Source organism: Osmerus mordax, chromosome 9 (genome assembly GCF_038355195.1).
Source record: "Osmerus mordax isolate fOsmMor3 chromosome 9, fOsmMor3.pri, whole genome shotgun sequence".
NCBI lineage: Eukaryota > Metazoa > Chordata > Actinopteri > Osmeriformes > Osmeridae > Osmerus > Osmerus mordax.
In genome coordinates, this window is record NC_090058.1 from 7,819,728 (window position 1) to 7,833,185 (window position 13,458).

Sequence of the window (13,458 nt, forward strand, 5' to 3'; positions counted from 1 at the left end):
CCCTTCACTGTTGATCTTGAACCTTTTTCTGTCTCCTTCCCTCGCCGTCTCTTTTTCTCGACACGTCTCTTCCACTTCATGTCTTTTATCTGTCCCTCCTCTCCTCCCATTTCTCCTACCTAGAGCGTAAACATCCTCCACCAGGTCCTCCTCCCACAGAGGAACTAGTGACTGAGTCATCTGTGTTGACGAAGCCCAAATCGGATTTACTCCGGCAATTCCCAAACCACAACGTCTCCCAAATGCCCCCCCCTGCCAGACACACTCAAACACTCCCTGTCACATAGGATGCCCCGTTGGGAGCTGGCGACTGTTCGGGCTGCCTGAAGTAGGCCAGATTGGCGCCCAGGGATTTGTGGAAAAGTAGTTTAGGAGTTCTAAAGCGAGTGGGATTTTTTTTTGCAGACAGGGTTGTTTAGCCGCTTGACTATGCGAAAGTGTGTCGACAGGATGTCAAAGGGGGGGACTGTGTGTTTGTGTGTGTGTGTGTGTGTGTGTGTGTGTTTCAGGGTTTTCCTGAAATGGGTTACCTTGCTTCTTCACCCTTTGAGCATACTTTCTGTAGCTTTCATACAGACAGGAAAACACTGTTCTTCATTTCTATGGTAATTTCTGTCTGAGACGGTGAAAGGTCTTTAACTCTTGCACACTCCAGTTGGAATCCTCACACAGCCAACGTGGGTCTGCACTGAGTCAGCAGAGTTGACCTGCAGAGTCACCCTTACCACCCAGCTTAGCCTCGCGTCAGACTCCGGCCACAACACGCCTTATATCACATGGGCATTAGGGGAGGGGGGGGGGGGGGAGGGAGGGGGGGGGAGATCAAGAAAGGTGAGATTAAGAGGTTGAAGGGAAAGGGGGGATGAGGCAGAGATGTGGAGAGTTCTTCTTCCTTTCTTCCCTGGGCTTGGCTGTCTTCTCTTTCATCTCCTTTTTTTTTTCTTTCTCCGTTCCCTGTCTTCTGCCACACAAGAGCATAAGCTTAGTGTCTCCATGCACACACACACATGCACACACATGCACAGACACACATGCACACACACGTGTACACACATGCACACACACACACTGCTTATTACAACGTCTGAAGCCTCAAAGGCTAAAGCCTGCACCAAAATAGTATCAAAGCTCAAGACTGACTGCACACTTTTAATTAGATCTATAATATCAATGTGTGTGAACAGTACATACTAATAATAATATAATATACATGTACAGTTTCATTAATGATTGACTTAACCATCTGTTGTAACACCTCTCTCTCTCTCTCTCTCTCTCTCTTTCTGTAGATCTTTGAGAACGACGGTGAACAGCCCTACTGTCTGCCTCCCAGTGGTTCTGAGGTGTGTGCATACTGACATGTTAATGTTTTGGAGGTGGTTCTCATCCCCTTTCAATGCATCCTGGTGGGTCGGAATACAGTCGATTTCATGACCAAGTTTACCGCCTCCGTGCGTGCTAGAACACTGGGAAAACTCCCAGGTACTGGGGTCAAGGGTCAGGAGGCGAGGCAGGGTGGAGGTCATGTCTGCTGCTTGTCTTGTGTGTCAGACTCAGGATCAAACATTGTGAGATTGTGTGTGTGTGTGTAGGCTGTGTGTGTGCACACTCAGGATCAAAGCACCGTTTCCTCTAGTGTGTCTGCAGGCATCTAGTCCACAAGCACACTGTAGTAGATCAACCATGTCCAACCAGAAGACGTTTTGAGCAGAGGCGCTGAGGCTGCTGTGTGTCAGCCTGTCATGGTGTCTGAGTGTTGAACGAGTGAACGTTCATCACACAGGTGTTACATGGATTATAACACTCCTAGTTTCACTGGCAGGATATAAGGTGGCACCAGCACCAATACGTGTGATAAGTAAGGTCTGGCGTCGAGTTGACTTCTCCAACTGCCCCTGTTTCTCCACCTTTCTCAACCCAGATAACCATTTGGCCTGCAAGTGTCAGGTTTTGGGGCAGGCACCCCCTGCCAGTGGGAACACAATGGTACAGTCACAGATGGGACAGGATGCCTATCTTCTAATACTGAAGCGTCCCTCTTTAACAGCGACAATGATTCGTATTGATGTGCATAGAGAGGACTGGGGTGTTGTGAATGTAGCCTATGTTTGAAATTGCGACACCCAGAGTCATAATAGGAAGTGGTTTAGCCGGGCACAATGATGGTCTTTCAGACTATATGCTTTCATGTTTTTTTTGGAAGCGTCTCTCTTCCTGTGTCTGACTTTTTCGGAAACAACTTCTTCCTAGAAGCAGTTTGTTGGTCGGGTGTTGGGGTCCAGGGTTGTGGAGAATGCAGAAAAGCTGGATTGATTTTGGCACCATATGCAGTTACTTCTGCTTACCCCCCTCTGTCTGTCTGTCCGTCCGTCTGTCTGTCTCTATCTCTCCCAGCCCCCTCCTTCCCTATCCTTCACTTGTTCCTGGACATGTACTGGCTCTGTCTTTGTTCTATCACCAACAGGCTTCAAAGCTCTTGGAATTTTCTATTGATCAATCTTCTAAGATCTAGTCCAATGGAGAATGTGTGTGTGTGCGCGTGTGTGTGTGTGCTTCTTGTCTCTGTGACGCCTCAACGCAGGCTTCTCCTCACAACTGTCTCACCATGCTGGTGATGAGCTGACAGTGGTGTAGAAAAACAGGAAATAATGTGTCCTGTATGTCACACACACACACACACACACACACCTGTACTCTACACTTTACTCTAAACTGTGCTCCACAGTCTTGTACTTCTAATCCCCAGGCTCTCAACAAACCATAAAAAGTCTCCTTTCAGAGTTGTAAACCCGAGTCTCTTTCTCTGTCACCACCTCTGCATCAATGCCATGCTCAGTTGCCCATGACAAACGTCACTCGCACTTCCACTTCGGGGCCAGAACAAGGTGACGGTGGCAACAGCACCTCCGCTTCTGGGGATGTGGTGACTTACCAGCACAAGGACTTATGGGTCATGTAGTTTGTTTGACGCTCTGATGAAGTCTAGAGTTCTGTTCCTTTAACATCTTCCTGCCTGTTCTTATTCACTGCGTCAGGTGGTTCTATTTTCTTCTGTTGTGTGGTATTTGTGTTGACCTGTTGCTAAGCGGATCCCAGCGTTGAGAGGGTGTTTCTGGACAGTGGTCAGCTCTTATACCAGATGTTTGTGCCTCTATACATGGAAGTCTTACAATGTACCAGGGTAGAGTGGAGGTTGGTAGTTTAAAACGATTTCCCATCTTACAGGAGTGAAAACTGAAGGATAGTTTTGGTTTTGACGCGCACACACACACAGTGTGAGGCTTGGCAGCGCCAGTGGAAAGTTGACCCGCCCGTTACAACCCTGTGGCCGTGAATGAGTGCACAGTTACTCAGCGACCATGCTTTTAGGAGCCGTGGACCTGTCACCGGCGCGGCAGAATCTCAGCTTTCCAGTCACCCCACGGCCTTCCAGACAGGCCGTGTTGCTGCTGACGCAACGTTCGTCACCGCAACCGTTTTTTTCACCCCCCTCCCTCCAAACACGACCTCATTAACCTGAAAGAGCAGACAAACGTTAGCATTGAAGCAGCTCTTTGTTGCTTGTGTCCCCAAAGGTCAGAGCCCACGTTGGCAGGAACATTGGGAGCTTTTATTTTGGCTGCAGTCGGCCAGGTTACGCTACCCAAATGGACATGTTGCTGGAAAACCAGCTGAATGTTTGTCTGTACGCCCATGTTGTTTCTGGCCATGTTGGTCAGAATGCCACTTTGTTTTTAACACCCGGCTCTGTGTGTGTGTGTGTGTGTGTGTGTGTGTGTTTAACCAACCAACATTATAACATCATTGGCCAAATCAAAGAGACCATAGTGTACCCCACTGAGGTCTTGGGGGGGGAAAAGAAAGTCTCCCAAGGCTTTCCGTCATGAAACATGGTGATGCATCAACAGTAGACATGCTGTCTCTAGGAAACACACTCACAAACACAGCCCTTTCTAGTCTCCCTTTGCAGTTGAACACTACTCACTTTCAAACTTCAGTTCAGTAATACCCTATGTCTCATATCTGTCCTTAGAATCCACCCAGTTACAACTACTGGCCTTCTTACAGAAGTGCTGAATCATGTGAGGTTTGAGATGATTTGACTCTGTGCTGTTTCCTCTAGATGTGGAGGCTCTGCACCGTTCCGTGGTCCCCACCACAACCCAGAATGCAACAGAGGCACTTTTCCCTTCAGAGACACTAAGGCGAAACCAAAACCCCAAAATGTCCGCCTTCGTGGGCCAGTGGCAGGCCTTTATACCAGCATTAATCCTAACCCCACTGTTTCACTGTTAGTTCCACTATGAACTAATTGCCTTCAAATGCCTCCCTGGACAGCCCTCTCAGCCTGAATCATAAAATCACCCGAACAGGCCCACCCTGAGCCCAGTAGAACAGTGTAGATCTCAGTCTAGACCCTCTCTAGCCCTTTGCAATACCCCAGCACTCAATCCCCCCGTGTACACACCATCATTATGATGGCTATTATTTGGAACGACTCACGTCTTATGATGTCAAATGAATTTCTAAATGGCTAATTGCATGAGATCTTTGCTCTGCAGCTTGAGCCACTGCCAGTTAATACATTTGGTCTAATGTGGTCATATTGATTTGTTTGCTTTCCCTCCCAGAGACTCGATGGCCTGGCCAACATCTACTCCATGTTGCCCCCCGAGGGCGGACAGTGGGACTGCAGTGGGGAAGCAAACACCCTCATCTACATGCCAGACAGCCTGACAGTCCAAGTGCCCATCAGACCAGATGACATGGTGGTTGATGTCCTCTCCATAGCCTGCAAGGTAAGGAGGATTATGGGATGACCTTTGAGTTGAATAACAACTTTCTTGATGTAACCAGCTAACTTGCACACTCAAGGGGTTTAGCTCAGTGATGGAGCATTTGACTGAACACACACACAATAGATTGACGCATTGATCGAAAGGTCGCAGGTTTAAATCCCCTCCTGTACCTGGCTATAGATAAAGCGGTCTGCGAAATGAACACGTCACCTCCATATGTCACTTAAGATCTTTGCGAAATGAACACGTTCATACGAAACCCACCCGGGGCCTGTGTTGTACAGCGTGTGACGAGAGGCGTCCATGTTGAAATGCTGTCTGCACTACGTGGTCAGCCCACGCTCTGCTGGTGTCCTGTGACCAGCTCATTGCTTATTCATGTCACAGCGGCTATTGTTGGCGTTTCTGTGCTATTTGTAGCCATTCTTTGTACAGACTGTTACTACGCCAAGTCATTGTGTCTCAGCCTCCCTCCACCCTGATCTGGTTCCCACAGGCAGAGGCTCCAGCCTCTTCCCCATACCTCAGAACAAAACCCCGGCATAATAGCCACCAACATACTCAGTGTGTGTCTCCAAGCTTTCGAAACATATGCGGGGCCCAGCCCAGGTTGTGGTATCAGATGGACTGATGGTGTTTCTGTGCTGCAGGGGAAGCAGCTGGACCCAGGCCTGCACTGTCTGAGGCTGCACAGGTGTGCGGGCCAGACTGTGGAGGTGCACACACCGGGGCCCAACGAACTCATCCTGGACCAGGTGAGGGGAAAGCACGCACATGGACATACACGCACACATGTATACATACACGTATAGACATGCACACCGACACACACATTGACACGTTGAGAATGCTGACCAAGCTTTCCCCTCGCTGCAGTTGTATGATGAGTTGGAGGTGGTTCGCTTGAATATAATCACCCTGCACATGACCAAGCCTGCCTGCACTGGAGACTTTGGTGAGTGCACACGAGCAGTTGTGTGTGTGTGTGTGTGTGTGTGTGTCCGTCCGTCTGTCTTTACTGGTTCCGTCCATCCCTCTGTGTGCCTGTGTCTGACCCATGTTTCTGTGTTGTCAGGTTTTGCAGTCACAGGGCACATAGACAGTCAAAGGAACAGCAAGATCTTTGTCAGTGAAGTGCTCCCAGATGGACTGGCCATTAGTCAAGGTAATACCCTTGGTTACTGTGTGTGAGAGAAAATGTGTGTGAGTGAGTGAGATTGTTTGTTTGTGTGTGTGTGTGGCAGAGAGGGAGACAGTTTGTGTGCGTGAGAGAATGAGTGTGTGTATGTGAGAGTGAGCAAGAGGGAGCGAGTGTGTGTGTGTTTGTGTGTGTGTGTGTGACTCTATTCCCTGAATGCTTGCCAGATGACCTTCTCTTAACTGCGTGTGTTGTGCCCCCTCCCCACAGGACTGTGTCCGGGGGATGAGATCCTGGTTCTCAACGGTCAGGCTGTGTCCAGTCTTGACCTGGCTCTGATCCAGACCTTGTTTGCCGAGCAGACCCTCCAGCTGACCCTAAAACGGGACGGCCCCCTGGCCTCGCCTCTCACCTCGGACCCCCCAACACCCCTGGCCAACCAGTCCCACCTGCTGCAGGACTTCCTGGATACACACCACAGAGCCAAGTCTACCACAGGTTAAACGGCTTTTATGGAAATTCACACACACACACACACACACACTGTTTGCCAAGAAGTAGTGTTTTTCTGGAAGTTTGTGAGGGTATCACATTTTCACAGAAACGTACAAATAGCTGTGGTCTGTGTGGGGTGTGTCTGTGATGTGTGTGCACACGGGAGAGCCACCGTCCTCAGTTCATATCAATAACAGTGTATCTGGAAATAGTGTTCTGGTAAGCTGTGACCTTGTCTCAGGCCACATGTGTTGACTCAGGCCATAGCTCTGGGTCTGTGCTCAAACACTTTTTTTTTAAAGTGTGAAGTGTGAGTCTGAGTTTTGGTATGACAGCTTCACATCCACCCGTAAGCTGACACATCTCACTTCCTCCTAGCGAGAGGATTATTGTCAAGTCAGAATTCTACTACTTCCTTAAAACAGTCTGCCGTAAAAGCCCTTTTGATTGGTCAGTATTTGCCCAGTGTTTCTGGCTGTTGGATCAACTTGCAGTAGGCAGAAGCTGATTTCCAGGGATGATGTATTTTTTTGGGGGACATTTTGGAGATCATTTGAGTGGATAGTTTCCAGTGTATAGGTTCATTGCTGGTGAGATGCAGATGAAGGCAATGTTTTGTGAAGCTCTGGGTCAGGTCGATTAAGAACTACAGGCGGCTGGGTTTGTTTAAACCTCCGTACCAGTTGTCACCTCACCACCCTGAAGGTAAGCAGAAGATAAATGTGATTATATGGGCTTTTTAAGTATAAAAGGATTGGCTGTTTAAGTGTACAATATAGGAATTTATAAAATGCACAATAACACATTCATAAAAGGTAAAAATAAAAGGACAATATTTTAAGGGAAAAAACAACATGCAAAAGTACATTTGAGGGCGAGTATCAAATGTAAAGTAGTTGGCAGTTATGAGAGAAAATGGTTCCTCACAGCATGATGCATTGTTGTGGTGTGCTGTGAGGAAATGTTCTGTGCTACATTCATGAGTAATGAATAGTATGACAATGACAAAACAAGAATGATGTGCACCTGTGCGCACACATCGTTTGAGTGAACTTCAGAGCTCACGACTGCAGTTTCATCCTCTGCCTCTGGAGGGCATGTTAACCCAGTCAGGCTGATGAGGAAAGTGAGAGGCATCCACACACTCTGAACCATCTGTGTGTGTGTGTGTGTGTGTGTGTGTGTGTGTGTGACCCACAATACTGCTACCCTGTAGTCAGCACCCTTCCTGTTATTGTTTATTTCAACATCCAAGTGGCCGGTCGATAGCACTTAAGGAGCCCCACACACATTTAGCTACATCACATTAATTAGCACAAAGCCAGTGTTTTCCTGCATGTTGTTTATCTCACCAGCTACAGTTAGGGACCAGGGAACACAGACTAGTTTGTCCTGGTTCATAACATCTCAGAGTAATGAGAGGAAGTCTAAAGGTACGTGGTGAACCACACACACACACTTGTACACGCTCACACATGGTGTAATCAGGAGGGCGTGGTGTTTGCAAGCACAGTTTTCTGAAGATGAAATTCTCAGAAAAAGCACCCAGACTGTAAGCTTAGCGCAGGCTGTGTTTGGAATTAGGTGGTTGGACGCGGAAGCAGGAAACATGGCTGCCGCTCTGAGAGGCTGGAGTGTGTGTGGCACAGCTTGACATCTTGGTCGCACTACAGGAACACACTAGGGATATGAATGCTTGCTCTTCCTGCACACAGACACATTTCCTTTCTCAAAAAACCTACAACGTCCGATTACAAAGTGATGCAGAAGTCGGCTTAAAATGTCATTCAGTAAACGTGGCTAATGGCTAAAGGCTCATGTCCAGAAAGCGTTAATGCGGATTTCTGTGCTAACTGCAAACTGGTCCCTGTGTCTCCTCAGATGTGTCTGTGGTGCCTGGCGGGGCAGGAGACTCACTAGGCCTGGAAAATGGTCTACAGCACAGCCGCCAGCAGAACCTTCACAGGCCCGTCCAGCACAGCAAGGTAGGAGGCTCTCCTACACCACACAGCGGGAGGGAGCGGTGGGAGGGAGGGGAGGGAGGACGGAAGGGAGAGCACTTCTCAATGCAAGTGTGTATGTGTGTGTGTGTGTTTGGCGGTCGTCTTCATGGACAGCAGCTGCATGTAGAGCCGAGAACAGCCCGGCTGGCACCAGTGTTTAACGTCTCTTTGTTATTGCTTCACCCTGTTAAAGAGACAGCTCATTACTGTCAGCCAGTCCAGAGGGGGAGAGGGACGAGTCTCACGCCCACCCTGTCACCGTTCTCCCTCCCCTAACTGTCACTGAGGATCACACACATGTACTAGACATAATTAGACGCCCGACACGCACATTCTCACGCGTACTTTCTGCCGTGCACATACATGCCCTTCTTCACACTGTAACACATACGGGCGGCCACACACACACCCATGCAGTTCCTCACTGTCACACGCATGTGCGTGCGCGCGCACACACTCAAACCTCAGGAAGTGGGCCAGGGTTCTCTGTAGAGAGAAAGAAATGATGCCCTGTGGTCTACCCAGTTAACAGCCTCTCCGCCATGTCTTCCTGCAGTCTGCCCTGACAGAACAGAGACACTGCTCTCTGGCGGTAATACGATTACACTGGAGGGTAGTCAGGAGGTTGACGTTTTAAAGGATTCAAGGTCGCAGTCAGAAGTGAGCTCGGTACACTTTGGTCCGAGGAACCAGAAGCTGTCTCAATCGTAGGAAAACGTCCCGGCCAGCACACCTCTGCACCTGTCGCCTTGTCCGAACTTTGAAAGTGCTGCGGCAGACTGTGAGTATGGCCAGCGCTCACCCGTCTCTCCTCAGAGATGCTCCTCGGCTCAGCAGGCACCGGGGCCTGTTTCTGGCCTCGATTGAATCCTCACCCGTCACTTCTGGCTTTGTGATATGTAAATAATAACTTAGGGAAGTCGTTAAAGTGTTTTTGTGTGTCCCGTCGGAAAACTGGCCTCGGCATTATGGTAATAAAGCTGATTCAGACGACAGGAAAGTGTCTATGCAAGGGCTTATTATCGAGATGCATTAATGAGTGTGGTCATCCAAGGCAGATTTTAATGATGTCGAATTCATCTGTGTAAATGGTGCAGGGGTGAGAAGAGAGAGGGGGATGGAGTGAGAAAGCGAGCATAAAAATAAGTGGGAAAGCCTATTGATATGAAACTCTAGGCATTGACAGCATTGTGGTGAGAGATCTGCATTGCACCTTTATGATTACTTTAGTGCGTCACATGCATCCCTGTTTTAACTCCATGTAACGCAACCCTATTTTGACTATCCATTTAGTCTATGGTCTTATATTACCACCCCTGTGGGGGTAAACATTACAACAGGTATATTCAGTACGACAGTGTTGAAGTGGTAGGAAATGAGAGCGTGCTGTCCAGTCATGGGATGACTAGCTGCTCTGATGTCCTTGGTGGGTTGTGTTTACAGGCTGTCTCTGTAGTAGCTGCTCTGAAGTCAGCTCGGAGGTGAATCAGGGATGGACAGGCTCCAGTACTCTGCGTGTTTGCCCAGCGACTTGAAGGAGCCCTGTTGCGCTGGGATCTGCACTGCAGCACACTGCTGCCTGGCTCTGCTCCTCGGCTCTGCTACTCTTGGCTCTGCTCCTCTCGGCTCTGCTCCTCTAGGCTCTGCTCCTCTAGGCTCTGCTCCTCTCGGCTCTGCTCTTCTCGGCTCTGCTCCTCTAGGCTCTGCTCCTCTTGGCTCTGCTCCTCTAGGCTCTGCTCCTCTGGGCTCTGCTCCTCTAGGCTCTGCTCCTCTAGGCTCTGCTCCTCTAGGCTCTACTACTGTAGGCTCTGCTCCTCTTGGCTCTGCTCCTCTAGGCTCTGCTCCTCTGGGCTCTGCTCCTCTAGGCTCTGCTCCTCTTGGCTCTGCTCCTCTAGGCTCTGCTCCTCTGGGCTCTGCTCCTCTAGGCTCTGCTCCTCTAGGCTCTGCTCCTCTGGGCTCTGCTCCTCGGCTCTGCTCCTCTAGGCTCTGCTCCTCTAGGCTCTGCTCCTCTGGGCTCTGCTCCTCTGGGCTCTGCTCCTTGGCTCTGCTCCTCTGGGCTCTGCTCCTCTCGGCTCTGCTTTGCGCTGCTTTTTTCTGCTCAGGGCAGGGTGTTTGACTCTGCCATGTTCTAGCCTAGTGGGACTGCTGCCTAGGTGTGTGTGAGAGAGATGGAGGGGTTGGGAGAGGATTGGTGGGGGATGAGGGTGGGTGTTTGCGTGCACATGAGAGTAATAGACATTGTATGGGCCCTTGTGTCGCTCGGCAGGACAGACAGCAGGCACAGTAAACCCAGTCAAAGCAGACACGCTGGGAAAGTGGCACTGGAAGCGCAACGGCTGCCATCACGAACGGCGGAATTAAATTTCACCGTCGCCAGTCACTGCGTGCGTGTGTTCCCTCGACTGTAGACCGTGAGAAAAACAATCTAGTCGCCGGGCAGAAAATCACCCATGTACCAGCATAGGTGTGACAGCGTGGCCTGAAAGTCAATTGAGATGGATGGGGAGGAAAGACTCATTTCAAACCTCTTGTCACAGTGTGTAATCGCCTCCCTTGGAAGACTGACTGAATTTGATTAATTGGTCGGGTGCTTTCCAATTTGCTCATATTACACCAGCGAGCAGCGCCTGGGTGTGTGTTCACGAGTGTGTGTGTGTGTTCATGAGTGTGTGTATGTGTGTGTGCGCATGTGGGACTGTTCTTACCCAGCAGTATTACTGACTGTTTACCAGTCTGTAGCAGGCCTTCCCAGGCCTGTAGCAGTCAGAGCTAATCAGTGTTTGGCACCATCAGTCCATTATGGTCCTTGGGACAGGGATCATCATAGCTGCAGGAATGCCTGGTTCTGGTATGTTTTATGGCCATCGTTCTAACCTGCTCTCTTATTGGCCAGGGGTGAGTCATCATTCCTCAATAATATTTGATCCCATGCTTACACACACTCCAGCCCCCCTGCCAGGCTGGTTAGACAGATGGTGATGTGATCCCACTGGGAAATCTGTCAACATAAGACACTATCATGCTGCCAGGTCCTGTAGTCAATGACACCTGTTGTCTGGCATTCATTCCATTACAGCTATAGTAAATATAGTTTTTTTGTTTCCGTTTTCTGTCACAGAGACACTTTTCCACACTCAGTACTGTAACATGGTTCATCACCTGACAATCTTTGCCACTGAATTATTTTATGCCTTTATTGAAACAAGTAACAGATGTGTAAATTTAGCAAGGCTTAACCCTCGTGCTGCCTTCGGGTCACATGACCCAAAGGTTCATAACGAACCATCGTTGTGTTTACCCAATTTTACCCAATACAAAAACAAATAAAAATAATTTTATTTTAACATTCGCAATGTGGGGGGTCTGAGACAGCCCAACGGTTAAAAGAAAATGCTTAACTTTGTTTTTGTATGCGGTAAAATTGTCGCAATACGACGGTGGGTCACAATGACTGATGGGTCAGAATGACCCGAAGATAACACAAGGGTTAAAGTGAGTGAAGAAGGCCTGTGCTTCCACTGTTGCATGTCAGGGTAATGTATGCATCCTTCTGGACATGCTAATTACTGGGAAGATTAAACCTCTTTACTGCTCCCAGAACATTAACTAAGAGCATTTAAAGGGATTTTTATCTAAAGAGAGCAGTGGCCACACTCTCTTTAGCCCGGGTGACGCAGCTCAATTTCGTTGACTGGGTTTGTAGCTTTCCAGAAAAAGACATTTTCTCCCTTGAGCTACTTCTGGTAAAGCACTCTGCAGCATGTATGTGGTTCAAAGCAGCCTTGTGTTGGTGATGCATGATACTGTGGTTAGTGGGGAGTGCACAGGCAGATATGTGCCAGGCAGAGGTGTTTTCAACAGTTCTTTTTAAGATGTAAATTATTGACATCTTATACTAATGTAATATTTACTCTCAGCCTTCATGGCCTTTACAAGCAGGAAGGGCATGTTGTTTTGCCCATATCATTGTAGCCCCACAAAAACCTCCTACCTCCTTCCTTTCACAGAGGGGGTCACCCCCAAACTCCCCTCTTTGTTTTTCTTTTTTTGTGTGTGTGTGTGTGTGCTCAGTGAGGGGTGCCGATGGTGATGACTAAGTCCATCAGCCACCATATGGTGGTGAGCAGGCTCATAATCTGGGCTTATTGCTGTGTTATCCTGGGAGCCTCAGTGCCCCGCCGCAGACAGACTTGTCGACAGAGCGACAGAGCAAGACAAAAGAAGAAGAAAAGAAACGCAGAGAACGAGGGGCGGGAGAGTCAGTGGGATCGCCTCTGAGGCCAGCCCCCCATGGGTCGAGGCTAGGATCAGATGGCTGAGTGGGTGCCCCCGTTGCCCGTGGTAGCGGCCGCCCCTGCGGTGCCGGTGGAGGAGGCACCGCGGCCGTGTGTCTACCTGACCACGCTGATCGAGCTGTTCATCAGGGACCAGACTCCTGCCGAGGCGGCCTGCTCCCTGCTGGCCATGTGCTGGTTCTGGCCCGGGGGCGGGCGGGAGGCAGAGGAGAAGGACTTGTTCCTGGGCTCGGCACTGCTCACCCTGCGCAGGCTGCTCCGAGACAAGCTGGCACACCTGCTGGACAAGATGGCCGTCTGCCTGGCCTGTGAGAAGGGCCCTGAGAGCCCCCGGCTCCTGGTAATTTTGCGGCGCTAAGCCTGTCTTGTTGTCATACGAAGTAGAGCCCGACCGATATATCGGCGGGCAGATATTATTGGCTGATATTGGGAATTTTCCAAACTATCGGTATCGGCATTTATAATGGCCGATGCCTGAATATTATTATTTATTTAATTTGTTTCATATCTTAAGTTTGTATTTTTATACATTTTATTTATCAGAAACTGCATTAACATATTATTTTAGTGAGGAAATAATACCAGGAGTCAGATGGCTGAGCAGTTAGGGAATCGGGCTATTAATCAGAAGGTTGCTGGTTCGATTCCTGGCAATGTGAAATGACGTTGTGTCCTTGGAAAGGCTCTCAACCCTACTTGCCTCGGGGAATGTCCCTGTACTTAGTCGC

General features: G+C 49.2%; 1 protein-coding gene across 4 annotated transcripts in view; it reads left to right on the forward strand.

The window, feature by feature from the left end:
• The window catches only part of tiam2a (TIAM Rac1 associated GEF 2a), a 77,454-nt gene that overhangs the window by 47,904 nt on the left and 16,092 nt on the right, over nucleotides 1-13,458 (forward strand). For all 4 annotated transcript variants that reach the window (XM_067243063.1, XM_067243066.1, XM_067243065.1 and 1 more), the window contains exons 9-15: nucleotides 1,290-1,343; nucleotides 4,632-4,799; nucleotides 5,450-5,554; nucleotides 5,676-5,754; nucleotides 5,875-5,964; nucleotides 6,208-6,435; nucleotides 8,314-8,417. In XM_067243063.1, the coding sequence (XP_067099164.1) occupies nucleotides 1,290-1,343; nucleotides 4,632-4,799; nucleotides 5,450-5,554; nucleotides 5,676-5,754; nucleotides 5,875-5,964; nucleotides 6,208-6,435; nucleotides 8,314-8,417 (828 nt within the window). The remainder of the gene's footprint in view (nucleotides 1-1,289; nucleotides 1,344-4,631; nucleotides 4,800-5,449; nucleotides 5,555-5,675; nucleotides 5,755-5,874; nucleotides 5,965-6,207; nucleotides 6,436-8,313; nucleotides 8,418-13,458) is intronic.